This window comes from Rhipicephalus sanguineus, chromosome 1 (assembly GCF_013339695.2).
Source record: "Rhipicephalus sanguineus isolate Rsan-2018 chromosome 1, BIME_Rsan_1.4, whole genome shotgun sequence".
NCBI lineage: Eukaryota > Metazoa > Arthropoda > Arachnida > Ixodida > Ixodidae > Rhipicephalus > Rhipicephalus sanguineus.
In genome coordinates, this window is record NC_051176.1 from 123,714,858 (window position 1) to 123,734,512 (window position 19,655).

The 19,655-nt window shown below is 48.3% G+C and overlaps 1 protein-coding gene across 1 annotated transcript in view; it reads right to left on the reverse strand.

Annotated features, from left to right (window-relative positions):
* Positions 1-2,012: 2,012 nt before the first annotated feature.
* LOC119397255 (collagen alpha-2(IV) chain) overlaps positions 2,013-19,655 on the reverse strand; it is a 58,658-nt gene continuing 41,015 nt past the window's right edge. Inside the window, exons 23-38 of the mRNA XM_037664689.2 lie at positions 19,014-19,196; positions 17,948-18,169; positions 16,907-17,068; positions 15,674-15,844; positions 14,150-14,428; positions 13,411-13,586; positions 12,298-12,541; positions 11,326-11,433; positions 10,785-10,856; positions 10,551-10,673; positions 10,173-10,415; positions 7,865-7,999; positions 7,502-7,633; positions 6,444-6,752; positions 5,607-5,896; positions 2,013-3,260 (exon numbers count right to left, since the gene is read on the reverse strand). Of these exons, the coding sequence (XP_037520617.1) occupies positions 2,991-3,260; positions 5,607-5,896; positions 6,444-6,752; positions 7,502-7,633; positions 7,865-7,999; positions 10,173-10,415; positions 10,551-10,673; positions 10,785-10,856; positions 11,326-11,433; positions 12,298-12,541; positions 13,411-13,586; positions 14,150-14,428; positions 15,674-15,844; positions 16,907-17,068; positions 17,948-18,169; positions 19,014-19,196 (3,119 nt within the window). The 3' untranslated portion in view covers positions 2,013-2,990. The remainder of the gene's footprint in view (positions 3,261-5,606; positions 5,897-6,443; positions 6,753-7,501; positions 7,634-7,864; positions 8,000-10,172; positions 10,416-10,550; positions 10,674-10,784; positions 10,857-11,325; positions 11,434-12,297; positions 12,542-13,410; positions 13,587-14,149; positions 14,429-15,673; positions 15,845-16,906; positions 17,069-17,947; positions 18,170-19,013; positions 19,197-19,655) is intronic.

Consider the following 19,655-nt stretch of genomic DNA (forward strand, 5'->3'; position numbering starts at 1 on the left):
CTCGCCAGGAACACACTTCTACAAGTTTCCGGTGCTGCTTCACGAGCAAGAGCGACGGCGGCGGTGGATTGCCGCTGTTCGACACAGAAGATAAGTAATCGCGCTTTGTTTGCGGCAGTGTTCGAACGATTATACCGTGTTTTTATTTCTCCATTTATGTCACTACGCCTTTAGTGAACGCTACCATGTTTACAGTTGGTCGCCTCGTCTAAATTTGGGAAGCTACAATGCACATGAGGTTGTTGTTACTCATGAGACGCGATGCCTCTATTTAAAGAAAACGTATGATGCGAAGCGCAAAGCCAGACCACGCGGAGTAAAGCTATGAAGAAGTAATTGCACTTAGACGCTTTAAAGAAGGGACTCCGTGTTAAAAAGCAGGTAACGGCGCCGTCCGAAAAGCGCCGACTGAGTGACACATGTGCTGCACGGAATCGGCTGCATGCTCAACCTATCGATGGCACTGGCATGCGATCTTCGGTGCAGAATGTTCGCTGTGCGCTAGCCTCAGCTATCTGCATATTGGCTGTACAAACAGGTACCTGTGAGAACTGAAGGCTTAGGACAGGGCATTAAACCTCGTTTTGAATGCCTCTTAGTACGTCTTCAGGGTATTTGGAAACGCCCAAACTTTAAACCCTGATGTCTGCCACTAATGCACATCCACTTTACAAAAGTTGTGTAATGCGTGGGGTCGATTCTGAAACCTTCAAGTTTTTTTCTTTATTCTTGCTGGTGGTGCTAGCTACTGCTGTTTTTTTTTTCCTCTCTTTTGCACGTTACTGGTGAATATATGTTCATGTTGCTTCATTTTAGTTTTGTATCTGCTTTGAAAATTACTGCAATGAAGCTCGTGGCTTGCAAGCAATATTTATGACCACTCTTCGCATTTGCTTTCAAACAGTGAATATTGCAAATACGTACTTTTAACTAATCGTTTGCTTCTTCCACTTCTTTGTAACCTGATGGATCTTTTAGAGAGGATGAGAGCTCCTGGAAGCCTACGAAGAACACCAGGATCTGCGGCCAGCATTTTCTGAACGGCGAAAGATCAAATGATCCAATAAACCCGACTGACGTAATTATTGGCGGAGCCCTATACATGCTATTTTTCTCAAGTTTATAGTGCAGGTTTGGAAGTTCTACCAGCGCTAACATTTCACGTAGCCGCACCTGTACGAACCATTCGCCGGTGCAACAGCGCTCCCTCATAATCTACTATAAAACACCCGACATGTTAACGAAGCTAGTGTGTCCATAGAAAACGATGGTTCACGCGTCAACAAATGAAGCCATTAGCGGTCGGGGCGTTATAAAGAAAGCGGCGTATTTACGATGAGCGCCACATCGTATAAAGAAGCTTGTTGATGCTCATCTTTGCATGACCTCCGAGATTACGCGCCGGATCTCGGAGGCCATGTTCTGTGGCAAACACTTGGTGCGTATGGTGGCAATGTCGTGCCATAAAGCTGTGAAATCGGACGCATGCCCACTATTATAAGGTGCGGTTCCTTTGCGCACACTGTGACTGCACAAGTAATTATTTGGGACGCGCACAAGCGGCAAATTGCGCGCCCGCGCATCAACCATGCTTGCAGTGAAAGCAGGCGTTTCCGGCACGAAGCCCGCCTGCGGTTCCAACGGCCGCCGCTACGCGGCTTGCGGTGGCACCCCTATAGGCGCTGCGCACCGGCTATACCATGTCAAATAGCTCGGGGCACTATTTGAAGGCGCAGTTGTGTTTGCGACTGATTATTTTGTGTCTCTTGAGTAGCGTCTTCAACTTTGTGCGGATAACCGCACAAAGCGCGCATCCGCACTTCTCTTGACGTCGGTGTTTTTTTCTCAAAGAACCTACTTGAACAGGGCTGTGCAACACGCGCTATTACTGCTCACGTGGCACGCCGCGACTCCTTGCTCACGCATGGGTAAAGAATGCGTGACGAGAGGGGCCTTTTTTTTTTCTCGAGCAGCACTCACACCATGAAGAAATATACAAAGAAACACCACGGTTAGGAACATAAAAATGCTTAGCATTGTTTTATTTTATGCAACATAATTTTTTTACACAGAGCGACTAGTTTAAGTTCAATGGCAGTGTTCCCCGACCCCAGAAGCCTCAAACATGATGCTCTATAAGAAAAACAATTCTAGACTGCGCTGCTCAAGTAAACAACACATTTGACGTCACACAGTGAGGTTGCACAGCCAACAAAATTGGTCTGATAATATAAAAATGGCAGTGTTACAGGAGAAAATGCAGCACATATTACTGAAGGAGGGAGAGAGAGAAAGAGAACTGCTTGGCGTACTTTGCATAAGCAATAGTGGTGGAGATGTATGTCGTGACGATGTATCTCAATTTCTGAGCCCTTGATCCACTCATTGGTCGCAGCAGCATAACAAGGAAAAAAGTACACGTTCAGGCAAAACAAAGGATATTAAATAGAGTGACAAGTTCTCCACTGCTACCTTGCACGGCGCCATTGCGACTGGCGAACTTGTGGACAGCACCAGCATGAATCGCACAGTAAGCGTTCCTGATTGTCCGACTAAAAGAGCATTCTCTTCATAGGTGTTTTCGAGTATCGGTAAATGTGTGTTTGTACGTGTGCGACTTTGACTTGGCAGTTTGCTGCTAGGCAGCATTGCATGTTAGCGTCGAGTCTAGAAGAAAACAAAAAGAAGCACCGTTTAAGTTCAAGAGCTATGATGAAAACATGTACAAATGCGCCCTTTACTTTCCTGCAACAAAACGGCAAGAAGACAAGCTGGGTTCCACCTGTGCTGATGAAAGGAAAAACAAAAAAGAAGTAGAAAACAGTAACAACAACAACAATAAATTTTTTTTCGAATCAAGTGCGAAAAAAAAAAAAGAAGGAAGAACCCACATCGTGCTTCGGGACCTCACTCCGCCCCGTTACATAGGGTGGGTCCTTAGCTCTCCTGTTGGGCACTGTCCGTCGTTCTTTTACTCGCCATCTGTGCGTCTAGAAGCCGATGTTGGAGTCCTTGATGCATACAGCACAGCGACTAACACGGTTGCGAAGCTTGCCAGCCTTGAGCGTTTCGCTGACAGGCCGTTCGAACTGGAAGTCCTGCTCGATTGTGGACAGCCAGAAGCTGAGCTTATTGGCGAAGTAGTGGCACGTTCCACGCGCACCGTTGCACTCAATGAACGGTGTGGCCCGGAAATCCTCGAGGCAGGATCCGGGACTGGACAGCGACTGACCACCTCCCTCGGCGCCGGCGGCCGTGTGCTGCATTTCCGACGTTTCCAGCGTTACGAACACAAATACTACCTATAGAATTGTGTTCAACTGAGCTATGAACAAACAATGTTCATAGCTGGCGGTAATTCGACCAGCGGAACTGAAGTAGCAAGGGACAAAGGGGAGACAGATGAGGATGTCGCTGCCTGCCTCCCATTTATTCTCTCGTGTTTCTTCAGTTCCGCTCGTCGAATTCCCATTGCTTGTATGATTCTTTCCCACTGTGACGTCACAAAAATGCCACAGCGCTAGTCCTGTTAGCACAAAGAGTGAGATTGAAAAGTTGTTGATAATTATGGCCTGGGTCGGCACGAGGTTTTTGTCCTGCATGGCCGCTGCAACGACAGACGTCCTGCAGGGAGGCAGGGACGGCCCCAGAGGAACTATACCTCAGTTATCCGGAGCACCATTAGAGACAAAGGGCTGGGGGGGGGGGGGGGGCGCTAATATTGTAAGGGACACGCCCCCTCCGCCCTGGCGGCCGCTCCTGGGAAGGGCAGAGCGGTCAATCTGGTCGAGATATACAGGGTGTTTCAAGAAATGTGTCCAACCTTCTCAAAAAATCAGGAAAATGCGATATTTGATTGCTGCCTTCAGAACTGGTTTTTCTGCAGTGGCAGTGATTTTCAGATGGTTAAAGAAATTATTTGGGACTGTAATTTAAAAAGTTAAATTAATTAACTTTTTAATTAGTGGAGTTAGGTGGTTGTGTCAAATGAAGGAATTGAAGTTCTCCATGCCAGAAACCCAACCCAACTTTAAGATTTCGAAAAAGTGGCATGTAGTAATAATTACGAAGTAATGAAATTCAACCAAGTTCAATGTCGAAACCTAAACAGAAACATGGAAGAACGCAACTGCCATATTCTTCTGAGACGTCCAAAACGAGCGAATGACTTTTTTCTGTAGCGCTAGGCATCTTAAGATGGTTAGATACATGACTTGAGACAGTAATTAAGAAAGTTAAATAATTAACTTTTTAATTAGTGGAGGTAGCTGACTGTGTCAAATTGGGGAATTGAAGTTCTTCGTGCCAGAAACCCATCCAAACATTGAGATTTCGAAAAAGCGGCCTCTAGTAATAATTACGAAGTAATGAAATTCAACCAAATTCGATGGCTTTCGCTGTTGAAAGCCGTTGCATTTCATTGAATTTCATTACGCCACAACAATTACTTGACGACGCTTTTTCGAAATCTCAAAGCTCGGATGGGTTCCTCGCATGAAGAACTTCAATTCTCCCATTTGACACAATCACCTAACTCCACTAATTAAAAAGCTAATTAATGTAACTTTCTTAATTGCTGTCCTAAATTATGTCCTTAAGTACCTTAGGATTCCTGCCGCTACAGAAAAAGCAATTCTGAAATCCCCGAGCAGATGTCGCATTTTCCTGATTTTTTTTAGAAGGTTGGACACATTTCTTGAAACACCCTGTATATGCATACTCTGTACACTCCCGTTTCATACGTCGTGGGCAGCGCTCTGGAGGAAAGCGAAACTTTTTGAAGTAGCTGCGTTAGAAATAAGAAACAGTTCGGTAATTTTATCAACAAATACGTGAAATCGTTCTTTCCTTCGGCTGGGTAATAAGAGAAGATGATTTGCTGCCTTAAAAAGAAACAAACTGCGTTTTGCAATTGTCCGCACGTTGCTTTTGAACATTTTACGTTTCGTTGCTTTCGTATTCAAGGTTTTCGTTTGCACCCCATCGCTGCCCCTCATGTACAGGCTCGTGCTCTGCTCGCACGAGCATTTGCGACCATGAAAGCTGACAACTAAACGCACGGCGTTTTACATCTTGCTCACCAATCCACTGGCATAGCTTCCACAGCGTTTTGCACGCTATGCGGGAAACAGAGATAGCGCATTGTTTGGAGATGCAGTCAGCCGGGCAAACAAAAGAACGCAAACAAAACGCAAGTATAGGGCGTGGGTTTTTTGCAACGTATACAAAACCGCTGAATTCAGCTACTTTCAAAACTCCCCGTTGACTTGGCATAGCTCGCTGCTAGGTGTTCTTGCAGGCATCAAAAACACCCAAGCAAATAAAACAGCAGCGACAGCACGTCGTCCGGTCGTTATTGCTATGTCCCATCTTTGCACTTTGCACCCACCCATTTGCCTTGAGTTATCTTTGGAGCATTGGAGCAGAAAACAAACGCATCACAGTCCTTCGTGTCTACCATCCTGACTGAGTGTTGTAGCCACTGTATGTCCGCGCTATGCGTCATCTATACTTATTGAAACCGTATTTTCCCTGAAACCCGGCATAAGTTACTATGGTTGATAAGGCTATTAAAAACATTGAGTACAGAACCGTGCAGTGCTTACCATGGCAAAACTGTAGCCGATCCACAACTGGTTCCATCCTCCAGATGGACACTCGGGTATCGACATGGACTGGCTGTGGACTGCTATGACGTTGGCCGGGGCTTCACACACCACGCATCGACTGATGTACTGCCTAATGGTGTCTTCTCCGACGGGCATCATTGGTATCGGGGCGTTCGTCGAAAGCCAGTAGGACTTGTCGTTACGGCTGGCATAATTGCACACGCTGTTGAAGTCGCAAAACAGGAACGGCATGGTGCTAAATCTCCTCAGGCAGGAGCCGGCGTAACCTGTAAAAGGGGCGGGTCGAGGTGAAGCATCGTGACGGCTACTTATGTTGTAAGCAGGAGGTCAAGAGGAAATGCGCCAGATGAGGTACGCTATTTTCAGTGACAGCCTAAGAATGGAGTGGCAATTGCACCACTGCTCAACTAAAAGAATTTGTGTAGATGTGCCAGCGAATTACGCTCGCTCATTCCCGTGACGTCACCGCGGAGGTGGACATCTTTAACATAGGCATCCCTTTGGAACTATTTTTTGGAGCGTAGAGATCACAAAGGGTAAATACAGTGCGATCTTGTAGTCGAAGCATTTACTGAACTTTTTGGCTGCCACCACGCACAGGCCTTCACACTTTTATAGATGCAGCTGTGCGGCTTTCTATCTGGCATGGACATATTTTGCTGCATCTAATGCTGCAAAATTGTTATTGAAAATATTGAAAATATACGTTAAACCTGTTGATTCTTTGTGAAACTCGTGATCATGGCGTTACGCTAGCGCAACTGTGGTGCCGTCTGTGTGCGAATAACCAAATTTGAGGCGGAGACCACTGACCGAGATCTTGGTTGTGGGACTTCTCATTGCCTTCGATGTATAGGAGTGAGTAACCGTCCCAAAGCTTGGTCATGCCATTGAAGCAGGTCGGCACGGTCGCCGACTGGCTGTGGCGAACCAGCAAGATTCCCATGAGGTAGTCGCCGCCGGGCAGCCCTGGCAGACCCGGATTGCCTGGTTGACCTTGTGCACCCGGTAGACCCGGCAGACCCGCGGTACCTTGAAGACCGCGTTCTCCCTTTGGTCCCACAGGACCCACCGGTCCTGGAGGACCCTGTGGACCCGGTCGACCAGCGTCTCCCTTCAGCCCTGCGCCGGAGGCCAACAATCCACGCTTACCATTGGCGTAGACAGGGCAGGAAGGATGTTGGACGGTTCAAAACTCCCCCTTCCCCTCCACCGAGATTTTGTTTGCATACATATATATATAGCTTCACACAACACAAACGCACACATGCACCATACGTTAGGAGGGTTATGAAACACTTGTGGCTTATTTACGGCTACCTGCTAGTACACCATAAATTTACGCGTATTCTCCGAATGTTTATTGTTTAGTTATGCACAGCAGGAATATTCAAACCGGCACAGAACGGCATCTCAAGATATCATGGCTATATATACCAGATGGTCGGTGAACAGCTGTGCAGCGCAAGTGCTCTGTCCATTTGGTGTTTTACAATGCTACGTTTTGTGCATGGGTAGGCGCGTTTGTGCGCCTTCTATGCTGATGTCATTGGCTGTTTCCTGTCTGGTAGCCTTTACTTTTCTGTTTTTCAGTGATAAGGGTGTTTAGATGATTGGCAAGCCCTTATGATATGGGTGTTTTCATATGAAAAAATACCTTTTTCCTAAGGTGTAAGGGTGTTAGTCATAGACACGATAAAACCCCCTTAAGGGAGCAAACTGGTTTACTGTGTAGGCGCTCCTCAAGGCGCGTCTAATCAGCCCCATCTAAATCCACGGGTTCAAACTTCAAATCAGTAACCGAGTGCATGAATGAACGCACCAGGGCTTGCGCAAAAACAAAACAGCAGTATAGACTACGACATGCGAACCTGGGAAACCAGGGGCTCCTGGGTTGCCCTTAGGTCCTGGTAGCCCCGGAGAACCTGGCAGTCCGCGTTCGCCCTTTTCGCCTTGAATTACAAGACCTGGTTCTCCTCTGTCTCCCTGAAGACCAGGGAACCCTGCAAACAACACATGGCTTCATGGCTCACACAGGCATAACAAGTCGCTCATCGTTCGTCAAAAAATTTGCAATGGTGCAGAATGTGTTATTGTAAAAGGACGCAGGCAAAAAAATGGCATGGATAAATATTTAGACAGACATGGTGAAGGCGTCACTTTTGTGTTTACTTCAGCGGCATGTTACTGCAGTTTTAATGAGAAGGTTAGCAAAACACCGAATAGTACCCTACCGGGGGGACCGTCCAAACCAGCGAATCCAGGAAGACCAGGTTCTCCCTTGAGTCCCATCAAGCCTGGAAGACCCGGGAATCCGGCGTCACCCTTGTCACCCTTTGCTCCAGTAACACCAGGGTATCCATCTTGGCCTGCACAATAAAGAGGTTCGCAATGTACCAGGGTAATCAGCGTCAATACGAAGGTAGTTTTCGTTATCCCTTCTGTGCTGAACAAGTGTCTGTAAATGTCACTTTGGCTTGCAGGTAGTGATGTCGCTTCTAAATTTGTATTGCGTCTGCATATAAAAAAGAATTTCAGCTTCTTACAACTTTGCTCAAACAGTGCAAAAGCTCGGACTTGTAGAAGGTGTCCTAAAAAACTTGGAAGACGCTTGAGCTTCACCTTCAAGAGTAGAACGCAGCAGCGCAATCGGGCCCCGTGCGCATCACCTTCAACCATGCCGCAAGGAAAGGAACGTTTGGCGCGTAACATTGGCCGTTTCAAACTATCCTAAAATGCATATACAGCAAGTATACAGTTGCGATTGCCCACTACGCCACAATTCTTCCTTTTGCAAATTGGCAAAGTACCCACGGCGCGTCTGTAAGGTGCCACGCGCACCTGCGCAGCTGCACACTTTGTAATGGGTGGGCAGCTTTAAACCACCCACTCGTTGCGCAATTCAAATGCCTTGACACATGGTGCGATTCCACAATTCTGCCAAGCAATATTACATGCGTTAAGGAGACTCGTCCGACTACATGACATTCTTGTAGCGTTTTTTTTTACGAAGCAGTTTCAAACACAGGCGTGGCTCCGTGGCGGAACACCCGTTTGCCACGCAGAAGGTCTGGGCTAGATTCTCACTCGGACCGAATATTTTAGAGCGCAGCTCTCATGCACCCGTCCCTGCGTTGAGCGGCGTCGCCGTCGCCGTCGGTGGCGTAACCGATAGGCGTGAAAACATAAAATGAGGGGAAAAAAACCCACGATGGAATGGGATTTGAACCTGGGTCCTCTGCGTGGCAGTTGAGTATTCTGCCACAGAGCGACGCTCGTGCTTCAAACTCATTTGCAAAAAGACCCTATACAGGCGTCATGTCTGGCAAGGAATCGCGTTAACCTATGTAATATAGCGTGGCAGAAGAGTAAAATAACAACCAGGCGTCACACAATGCTAATTGCGCAACGAGTGTGTGGTTTAAAGCTTCCCACCCACTAAAAAAATTACACCATCTCCCGCTAAAGGGGACCATGAGGCGATGCGAAGCCGGAGCACTTGCACGATCGCGTTCCGTTGGCGTTCGTTGGGCATACTACCGACCTCGCGTCGTGGAACGCGAAGAGGGACGCTACGCGCGTCGTATCTTCCATCTAGCCTGGCCGTTAATTCTCACAGGGCGAGCGGGGAACGCGGTCGACAGGCGGGTGAGAGGGGAGCAGCGTAGGAGAGGAGAGAGAAGGGGAGGGGACGCGCATGCGCTCGAGCTCATCGCGGCGTTGCGCAGGAGAGGATTTCGGCATGTCTAGCCCGCGTTTCAGAGGAAGAGTGGAAAGGGGGAGGGAGATGGAAAGTGGAGAGGGGGAGGGGAGAGTGAAAGTTGAGAGGGAAAGTGGAGAGGGGAGAGGAGAGGGAAAGCGGAGAGGGGTGTGGGGAGGGGAGTGGGTGAGTGGAGAGGGAAAGGGGAGAGGGGGAGGGGAGAGAGGAAGGGGAGAGGGGTAGATGACATGGGGAATGGTGAGGGGGAGTGGAGAGGAGGTGTGTGGAGAGAGTATGCGCATGCGCAGTAAGGGTGGTCACGCCGCACACCACCACCACCACCACCACCACCACCGGATTGAGCTCGGCCTTAAGATACTTCGCATCTAAAAGCGCTCAGCCATAATTATTCATCGTCATCAGCCACATGCAGCATCAACAAAGTGCACATAATAATTACAGATGTGTAGCTGGTACCTCGCTTATCCGCCGAAAGACGAATAATGGCGTAGTGGGTGCTGTCTTACTTCACAAAAATTGATTTATGGTGCAGTCGATACCTTGCGGAAAGCCAAGACTTCAAACACAGTTGGCGCTGCCCCAACACGAAGCTGCGCTCAGAATTCGCATTAGGCAGTATCGTAATCGTTGGTGAACTTTTTTATGATTTCCATCCATCTCAAATATTTGCTCATAGACAACAGCGATTTTTCGCTCACAACCACGCCGCGACACCGGAATTTCTACGAAACGAGCTCTTTAACGCTATAGCGTTACTATGGGGCTGCAGGTGTGACGCGAAGTGGGATACTACGCGGCTTAGTTTATATTACGTGGCTCACCGGGAAGTCCGGGCGATCCAGGTGGTCCTGGGGGTCCGGGAAGGCCTGGGAAGCCGGCATCTCCCTTCTCACCGTCGAGGCCTGGGAAACCGTCCTGACCCTTGGGACCCGGGTAGCCGTTCTGACCAGGCAGACCAGGTGGACCGGGGTAGCCGCGCTCGCCCTTCTGTCCAGGAATACCTTCAACGGGAGACTCGCCTGGGGGTCCTCTCTGGCCGGGCAGACCGGGGAAACCCGTGTCACCTGTTTGGGAATCGCGCACGTGTTAGAAAAGCGAGGAGCGAGTACGGGTAGGCAGATACGCGAAGTTGGAGTAGCGCCAAAAAAAAAAAAAAATGTCCGAGACTATCCTCGAAGCACTAGGCCGAGCTCACCCACCCTTAAGACCAGGAAGTCCAGGAAAACCGTCTAGGCCGGGTCGACCGACGTCGCCCTTTTCACCCTTGGCACCAACTCCACCTTGGCCTGGAAGTCCAGGGAGACCCTGAGGTCCGGGAGCACCTACAGAAAACAAAAGTCATTTATAAGATGTCGAATAGAAATTAAAGTTCCTTAGCCAGCAGAAATGTTGCCGGTGATGGAAGACCGCTCAACCGAAGACAGTAAGCGCACCTGGGAACCCTCGCTCTCCGTCGAGGCCAGCGAGACCTGGCAGTCCGGGCGCCCCTCTGTCTCCCTTGTCACCTGCGGAAGAGCATGTATCATCTTGCGGCAAATGGCTAGAACAGTCGTAGTACGCGATTTTCTCCTCTCATGCTGCGCACATTGCGGTTGTCCTTTCTTCAATTATAGCGGGTTAACCACGTAATATAAATTAAACAACAAAACAGGTCGATGACGATCGCTAATTATTGATTCTGCCACAAAGTGCGTTGTTTTAGGCAGTAACTCATTTCCATCTTTTTGCTTCAAAACGGAGCCAAAGGTGATGGGTGTGCTGGTGTATGTATGCAGTACAATTTTCTCATTGCTGTACTTTGGGGTCGATTAGCGAGTGTAGCCCTACCTACTCTAAGGAAAAGGTGCAAGTTGTTTATGCACACTTGCACAATTAGATCGTGCACGTTACTTAGCACAATCATATGCGTGTGGTTTCTTTGAAAACAAAAATAAGTATGCCTGCAAAAAGTGACAGAGAGAACCGGCATCTCACCTGGGAGTCCGGGAGCGCCATCGTATCCTCGATTTCCTTTTTCACCAGGAATGCCCGGAAAGCCAGGAACGCCTTCGTCTCCCTTCACACCCTTTTCTCCCTTTACACCTGCAAGAAACACACATTCGCTGATGGTGGAACAATTCTACTGTGAGTCTGCACAATCTTGTATAATAGTCGTTTATTAAAGATATTAATTTGCGTTAGTGATAAATTCTCATAAGCCAATTGATGACAATAACATAAAGAGCTTGGAGCCGGCAGAAGGTTAACATAGATAGAGTAACATGTGCAGCTGCCCTATTCGCCTCCGCGTACACAAATTTAAACTTATTACAGCACTTATATATGGACAGAAATAGATGCGTGTGGGTGCCATTAGTGACGAAACTAACGACACTCCAATATTTTCGCAGAGTCATATGTAAGCAACGAAAGTGGTTTAAGTAACACCTGTCCCTCGCGCCTTTCGGAACGAAACGCTATTTGATTTACCACTGATCGCATCATTTCCATCGCTGTGTTTAATATTCAAGCTATGTAAAGTGCACGTGGAAAACTAAGTGCCTTGCTTGTTGATTTAGATATTCTTTATATGAATGGAGTGGTGGACGTAAAGTCGTTGATAGACAGGATCATGCAACCGGAGATTTGTAGATGTTTAGACTAGAGATACCTCTGGTATAACTGGAAATAACTTCTATATTACTACAGGTACAGTTCATGTAGCGTTCTATATAATTATATAGATTTTTAGTACTACAATAATTCTAACTTAGGTCAAACGATAGACTACCCTGCGCCAATTGAAAGGCCATGAAACGTCATAATCAAGTGAAATTTAGCTTGGCAGTGCATTTTATGTTTTTCTAGCTAACGGACTTTAGCGCGACGCCACCTCTTTTTCGTTTAGCAATTTACCAAGACTCTTAATAATGCTCAGTAGAACTGCGCTTAAGCGTGCCATCATACCAGGGATTCCAGGGTAGCCACGGTCTCCCTTTTGGCCTGGCGCTCCGTCCAGGCCGGGGAAACCAGGTGATCCGGTAGGTCCGACAGGTCCTGCGGGACCCGTAGCTCCCGGATAGCCATCTTGGCCGCGGTCGCCCTTGGTGCCTTGTAAGCCTGGGGCACCATCCAATCCCTTTGGTCCTGGTATGCCTGGTGCTCCATCACGTCCCGGCTGACCCGGTGGGCCTGGGATACCGGGGAAGCCCTGCGTTTTTCACGCGAGAGTTAGCACGCTGCACATCGTGTCTACTGCGCTTGCTTTGGCTGTTTTTATGGCGCGTCCGCTGCGCGGCACCCCGGCCGTAACGGGAAGCTTCCTGAACAGAGTAGCCGCAAAGCGGATGATTTTGCTCCCAAACGAAGTACGTTGCGAGATTCTGCGTGTAACTTGCACCTGCAGATTGAGTACGTATCAAGGTAGAGAGGAAATTCAGACTTATTCTGCGTTAAAGAAAACAACAACAACAACAACAACAACAACAAACGAGCAACTGCACACGCCGCAAGTTACGGTCAAAAGGACGACGATGGGAATGCACATCGAAGACGCGGACAGAGATGAGACAAGACACACAGTCTCGTCTCATCCAACGTTGGTCTCATCTCTGTCCGCGTCTTCGAAGCGCATTCCCATCGTCGTCATGCAGAACAAGCTAGCCCAACTAAGTGCGTTGATGATCAAAAGGAATTTGAAGCGAGGGGCTTATGCTCCTTGCGAATTCACGAATGCAACCATTAGTTCATAGCAGAGAGAGGAAAAAAGTACGCAGGTTGTAGCGCGAGATCACGCAGTGATAAATGTTTGCGTTTTCGATGTTCTTGAATTGCAGTAGGAAACTGCCAAGCAAGAAAACGATTTTACCGCGTTTATGTTCAGCACATAACGTAAATTACCCGCTATAAGCGGAGTTACCATTCCTACAATTACGAATACCTTGGTTTCAAGGGTAACTGAATAAGGATTTCTGCCGATAAAGTGTCAGAGTACATTCGCTGCTAAGGAATGTTTCGAATCATAGTCGTTATTGACAGAGTATCTGGTTTGCACGTCTGAATACTTTGCAAGGCCCCTACCCTGTCTCCTTTAACGCCAGGAAATCCGGGTGCTCCATCGGCACCCTTCTCTCCTGGTGTTCCGGGCACTCCTGGGAAACCGTCAGCTCCTTTCTCTCCTGGCGGGCCCTGAAGACCTGGCAGACCTTGGCCTGGTGGTCCAGGATCTCCCTTCAGGCCAGCAACTCCGTCATAACCTGCAAATAGAGGCCATAGATGTAAAAACATGGTCTTCGCACGCCTTTCACGCGCTGTGGCAGCATAGCGACTCAGGTGCGCTGCTGGGTTCGAGGACGCGGGGACGGCTCGCCTCATAATCATATCGCGGTTTCGTCATGTGAGAACCCCAGAGTTTATTTTAGCGCGCTTGCACTATAGGGCTTCCAATCAGACGAAAAGCCATAGTGCGCCTGCCCGTGCGCTGCGCGAGCATGAAGACAGGTCTGCATGGCTGCTCATTTCCTCCTCCGTGTGGATGTGTTCCGCGTGCGTTAATGGCATTTTCTGTGCTGTTAAGCACGATCCTTCTTGGTCTAAATAATTTTAAAAAACGTGCACATTACAATAGTTCTGGTGGTGATAAGGGGTTAACAAAATTTCTTTGGACGAGTTGCTTTATTTATATGCAATGAATCCTTCCTACATGTGAGCTAACCCGCTAGGGGATGGAGGCGGACAGCGCTGTACAGTCTCATTGCGTATGTTTCGTGGTAAACGTTGCGTAAGCATTAAAGTAGCGTGTATCTATTTTCCAGCTTACCAGGTGCTCCAGGGGGACCAACTGGGCCAGGGGCTCCCGGAAGACCCGGGTAGCCTCTGTCTCCCTTCTCGGAAACGTCGCCAGGTATACCCTTTTGTCCAGGCAGTCCGGGTAGTCCAGGTTCTCCTTTAAGTCCAGGCGCTCCTGGGGGACCAACGGAGCCTGGAGCACCGGGGTAGCCGGCGTCGCCTTTTTCGCCGGCAAGACCGGGTAGTCCATCGGCACCACGCTGGCCAGGAATTCCAGGGAAGCCAGGACCTCCTTTGTCACCCTTTTCACCTTCGGATAGATCAACGTAGATGAGAATGCATTCGTGCGAGCGAGCTAAAGAAATTCATTCAAGTGGTGCGCGAAGAGACACTAAACTACAAACTACGACACATCACTACACTACAAAAACACTACAAAACGAAACACTACAAACACTACATTTAACGAAAAGCTTTATTCCAACTGTTCGATATATTATAGTTTCATTCGTTACCATGAAAAAGGATTCGTACTAATAGAGCAAATGTTGACTGAACTTTCCTTCCTCGGAGTTCATGGTTTAATGACAGCACCATTGCGTCAGTGAGGCGTCGCAGAGAGTTTTTTTTTAAATTTGGGTGGTTTTTAGCCAAGTGGGAGTTCTCAAAACTTGACATATCTTGTTCGGTTTCCTTAGCATATCATGCAATCCTTCTTTATTAGTAAACGATAACCAAACCTGAGCAGACACCATGAAAGTATATGACGTCACATATTAAATATCTAAAACAATTATGCGCATCTACAGGGTTCATGCTTCCTCCCGTATGAACGATCACCTCATGCTTAAAGTGTGAGACCAAATGTATGGTGGGGACATAATAAGTTTTCCCTTTTGGCTAGCTTTTGTGGCAAGTAAACTGGATGATAGCTGCGAAAGACGACATGAAAATCAATTTTGTTATGTACCTGCTGTCAAAGTCTCGTTACAGATCCTTCGGTGGGCGCCAAGTGATTAGAATGAATGCGCAGTTTTTAACCACGGCTTCTCTTATCACGGGTGAAGTCGGCGCCTGCTGTCGTGCGCAATAAATATACCATCAGCCTTTTAAGTGTAAGGGTGTCAGCCATCATGTCAACACCATTAAGAGCGTAAAAATTCTAATGTGTAGGGGGATCCGGTGAAGAAAGTTAAAATGGCATCGCCAGCCTCCCGTATATGCCTCCTATGCAGTACTTTGTGTTGTCCCCAACGCCATTTTGTCTTTTACGCTCCAACGTATCTTCTGGTACCCTGATTTCACGCAAACACTGCAATCGTGCCTCGTCAAAAATGTTAACAGCAATGCTATGAGTTACAAGGGATATATATATAAGGGAAAACACGTCAGTTAGAGACTAATGTATCGTAAAACCATTGTGCTTGAGGCTACTCCATGGTTACTGCAGGGAATTTTAAACCTTGTGAAAGAGAAAAAGGAATGCTATATCGGAGCCGAGATTCACTGGCGGCTGCGAAGCGCTCTCCACCATCCATATAAGCAAATGCGGCACCTTGTGCTCCCGGGAAGCCGATTGTGCCGTCACGTCCGGGCTCTCCAGGCGTTCCTGGCGCTCCGTCGAAACCAGGGAGACCGGGCAGGCCAGGAAAGCCGGCTTCGCCCTTTTGTCCTGGAAGCCCTGGTACGCCGGGTGATCCTGATAGGCCGGGGTAGCCGGGCTCGCCTGTAATGTAGCCAGAGTTTGACGTCAGCTTCTATGTAACAGAATAATGCACATTGCAGTCGGGTAAAAATTAGTGCTAACGCTTGCTTGAAGGACCCCTGACAGCCAAATTTTTGTTTCTGACTTTTATGTTTTAATGAACAGTTTTCTGTCCGATAATCACGAAACTGAACCGTAAATGCTCTAATGTATTGTGTAATTAACGCTAGCATCGATAATTATGAACAATTTTGGCGTCACTCCAAAACGCCCGCATAATATCATAAGAAACAAGCGACTCGCCGCAGTGGAGCCATTAGATCGTGTGCGCTCAAGTTTTGATGACGTTGAGAGCACACTTTTTGAATCTGGGCTCCGCGTGCGGGAAGGAATGATACGACGTGGGTGCTGCGGTATGAGGGTGAAGCACCAGGCACATTCTTCCAAACGACATGCGACACACCCGCCTGCCGAACAAAGTGCCCCCTCAGAAAAGAAAAAAAAAAGGACATTCGTTGCTACGGTACTTAAAAAGCCACTGCCGTAAGCAGCCAGAAACACTTTGAGAGCAGCCCGACAACAGAGCGAGGGGGGCGGGGAATACTAGCCCTGGTCGGGCGCCAGTCTTGATGTTGTGTGCGCCCTGCGAACTTATCTATGACGTCGACAATACTCGCTTTACTCGCCGAACGTCACACGGGGTCCCCGACAAACGTCATACTTGTGGCGATGTCGCGAGGTGCTGCCAACTCAGATGAGCAGTCACGCTTACCTTAACGCCAAATTAAAATATCGGTACAAGATATTTTGGATTAACATCTCACTCGATTCAGACTTACACAATCTTTGGGTTGAGCCGTATGAAAACTTTCATAACTGCGTCTCGTGGACTTTCAGCAGCTCGCCGACAGAAGTTCGGGCGCGTTCTCTTCCGTAACGACAACATCTTACAAGGAATTTAAAGAGCGCAGTAAATGTCGGCTCTCGGCGATGCCGCGCTACACCGTAGTCAGGGCACAGCCCCTGAATTAGGTCGGCGCCACTTGGGCCTATCCTAACAAAGCCCTTGCGTGTTTCACGAACCTTTTTCCCCAGGAAGTCCGGGCAAACCTTGAGGTCCTTGAGGTCCGGGGGTACCTTCTCTGGCTGGTTCACCTTTGCTACCCTTTTCACCCAAGACACCGGGCAAACCGGGGAGGCCGGTGTCACCTTTGGGACCCGGGAATCCCGGCAGTCCCGGTTCACCTGCATATCAAGGACGCAGGGAAGGCTAGGATCAAATACTTGTCGAGCGATGTTTGCCATCCGCGCAGGGTCGCCATTGACGTCGCGCCAAGTGCAGGTGTTTGATGCTACATTTTCCTCCAGTTAGCTACCGCCTGGATAACGCATGTAAGCTACTGATAGCAACCGCGTCCTCGTTTCATTGTCAGAACAATGAAACGAGGACGCGTTTCTTGTATTCATTTCTCAGGCAAGTAGTTTACAGAAATTTTATTTTTATTTTTAAGCGTACCAAATCCGAAAAGCTTAGTTATCTTACCGATGTCAATTCTGTCTACCACTGCTAATTACCATATAGAGCCCGTTTTACACTGTCGATGCTCCTAAGGCAACAAAAGACAGAACTCCCACTTAATGTACCTTCAAAACTTTTGCTTCCCAATCACAAAAACGAGGGTCAAAAAAAGCAGCAAAAAGACAATACTGGTCATTTGCCATAGAGATAGTCCCGCGTGAGGTACATGGTAATGGATTAATATCACTACTATAATTGTTCTAATGTCTGGGTTTTATTATGATCAACAGTGGGCAAAGAACTGGTGTCAACTTGGAGGCGAAAATATAAGATATCTCTGACAGATTATATTAAATTTGACCTGCACTCTCCCTAGGCGCGACTGTAGGGCAACCGCGGAGTGTGCCTAACGGTAAGCGGAGGCGCCGCTTCTAAACCAAAGTGAACGCATCGGCTAGGCGGTTGAGAATCTTGACCAAGGGGACAGTGCGAAATGTAAGGACGCAGAAGAGGCATGTGCCTTTCTGCGTCCAAAATTTCTTGGACTCCACAGCGTGCCTTGCATGCGTTTGTCCGCAGCATGCCGAACTGTGGAGGCAACTCACCTGGCAAGCCGGGGCCTCCTGGGAATCCCCTGTCTCCCTTCAGTCCAGGGAAGCCGGGCAGACCGGGCGGTCCTGGCAGGCCGGAGCCGGGGAAGCCAGGTTCACCAATGGGTCCTGGGGGCCCGTCGAGACCCGGTGGTCCGGGGTTGCCCTTTGCTCCTGGTTCTCCGTGAATGCCTGGAGGTCCCTGCTCACCCTTCTCGCCACGAGGTCCCGGTAGACCTGAAAATCACACAACCGCTTTCTTCGCATAGCCGCTTGGATCTTACGTTAAGCGTTTCATCTTTGAAGCCGCTTCACTCTGCACCATACGATAAGACTTCGTGTGAGGCCTACATTTCGTTTTTTGACGGGACGCCCGAGACAGTGAGCGTGCTAGTGACTACCAGAGGTCATGATTACGCTACTGAGGTCGTCAAATCTATCGCCCCTCGCTTTCATGTCTTTCCATCCCACGCAATTATCTTCCTAAAGTTGCGTAAAGAAGTATACCTTCTCGAGCATACCTGAAAGGTAACGCTCAAGTTGCATTGAAAAGAGAGTAATACCCGCATAAAAGTACTCATTGCATGATTTGAAATATTCGACTTGAAAGTTGCTTGTTACATGTGAATATTTAGGTTCGAATCTTCAGATAACACGTAATCGTTGGTTAAATATGAATTCGGTGTTCCCTCTCTATTGCCCACAACGCTGGTACTTACGAGGATGACATCATTTGTTTCTTCAGTAAGGTAAGCTCAACTTCCAAGGGAGCGCTAGATCTGAGAAAAATAGTAAGTCCTTAGTTAAAAGCTCACGAGACATCTGGCACAACGGGCAAACAAGGTGTTCGGTAAGTCAAACTAGGAAAGCAGCCGACGCATACCTTTCGACGAATGAAGGGAATACAAAAATTTTGACCATACTTTCTCGTACAGTTAGGGGAAACAGGAAAGTATACAGTTTGCCCGTGTCTCCAGTGGTATCAGCAACAGTTACTAGGCGACTTTCTTTACGAGCGCTATATGCACAGTGTCCTGCAGGCTGTCACACGAGAACAGAGTAGTATAATACTCGGGCTGACCTCTGGGGCCGGGCTGTCCAGGGTACCCAGAGTCTCCCCTTTCTCCCTTCACACCCGGGAATCCGTCGCGACCAGGAATGCCAGCGTCACCCTTGGGTCCCTGCAGTCCGTCCAGGCCAGGCCTACCCGGTTCTCCCGGGGGTCCGGCAGGTCCACGCACTGGGTCCGTCAAGCTGCCGGGACCTGCACCAGTGACCAGGTGGAAACTTTGAGCTTGCAGGCTTATGAAAGGCTGGCACGAAAGCGACGGCACGTCATTCAGTGTTTGTGAACGTGCACCTCTAAGGGCCTACACGACTACATATGCAACAGTTCGATGGCCACAAACCGAATTCCTCCACGGTTCGGCGCAGTCGTTTGGCGGTGCGCCGTTCTCTCTTACTCACCTGACTACAGTATTTTCTTTTTTTTTTTGCCCTTTTTAGTGGTGAAGAGCGCGGGTCTGGCACTGTATAGTCATCATCTTGCAAGAAGCCATGACAGGAATTTACTATACTCTATGTTTTTCAGGGTTTATAGCTAGCTTTTTATGACTTTTTAAACAATTATGTTATTACTATTTCTGTAAATGAGCATGAGGGTCTTGAATAATATTCCTTTGCTTCACTTGTGTGGCTTAGGTATCGCAGCCTGGAACCGCTT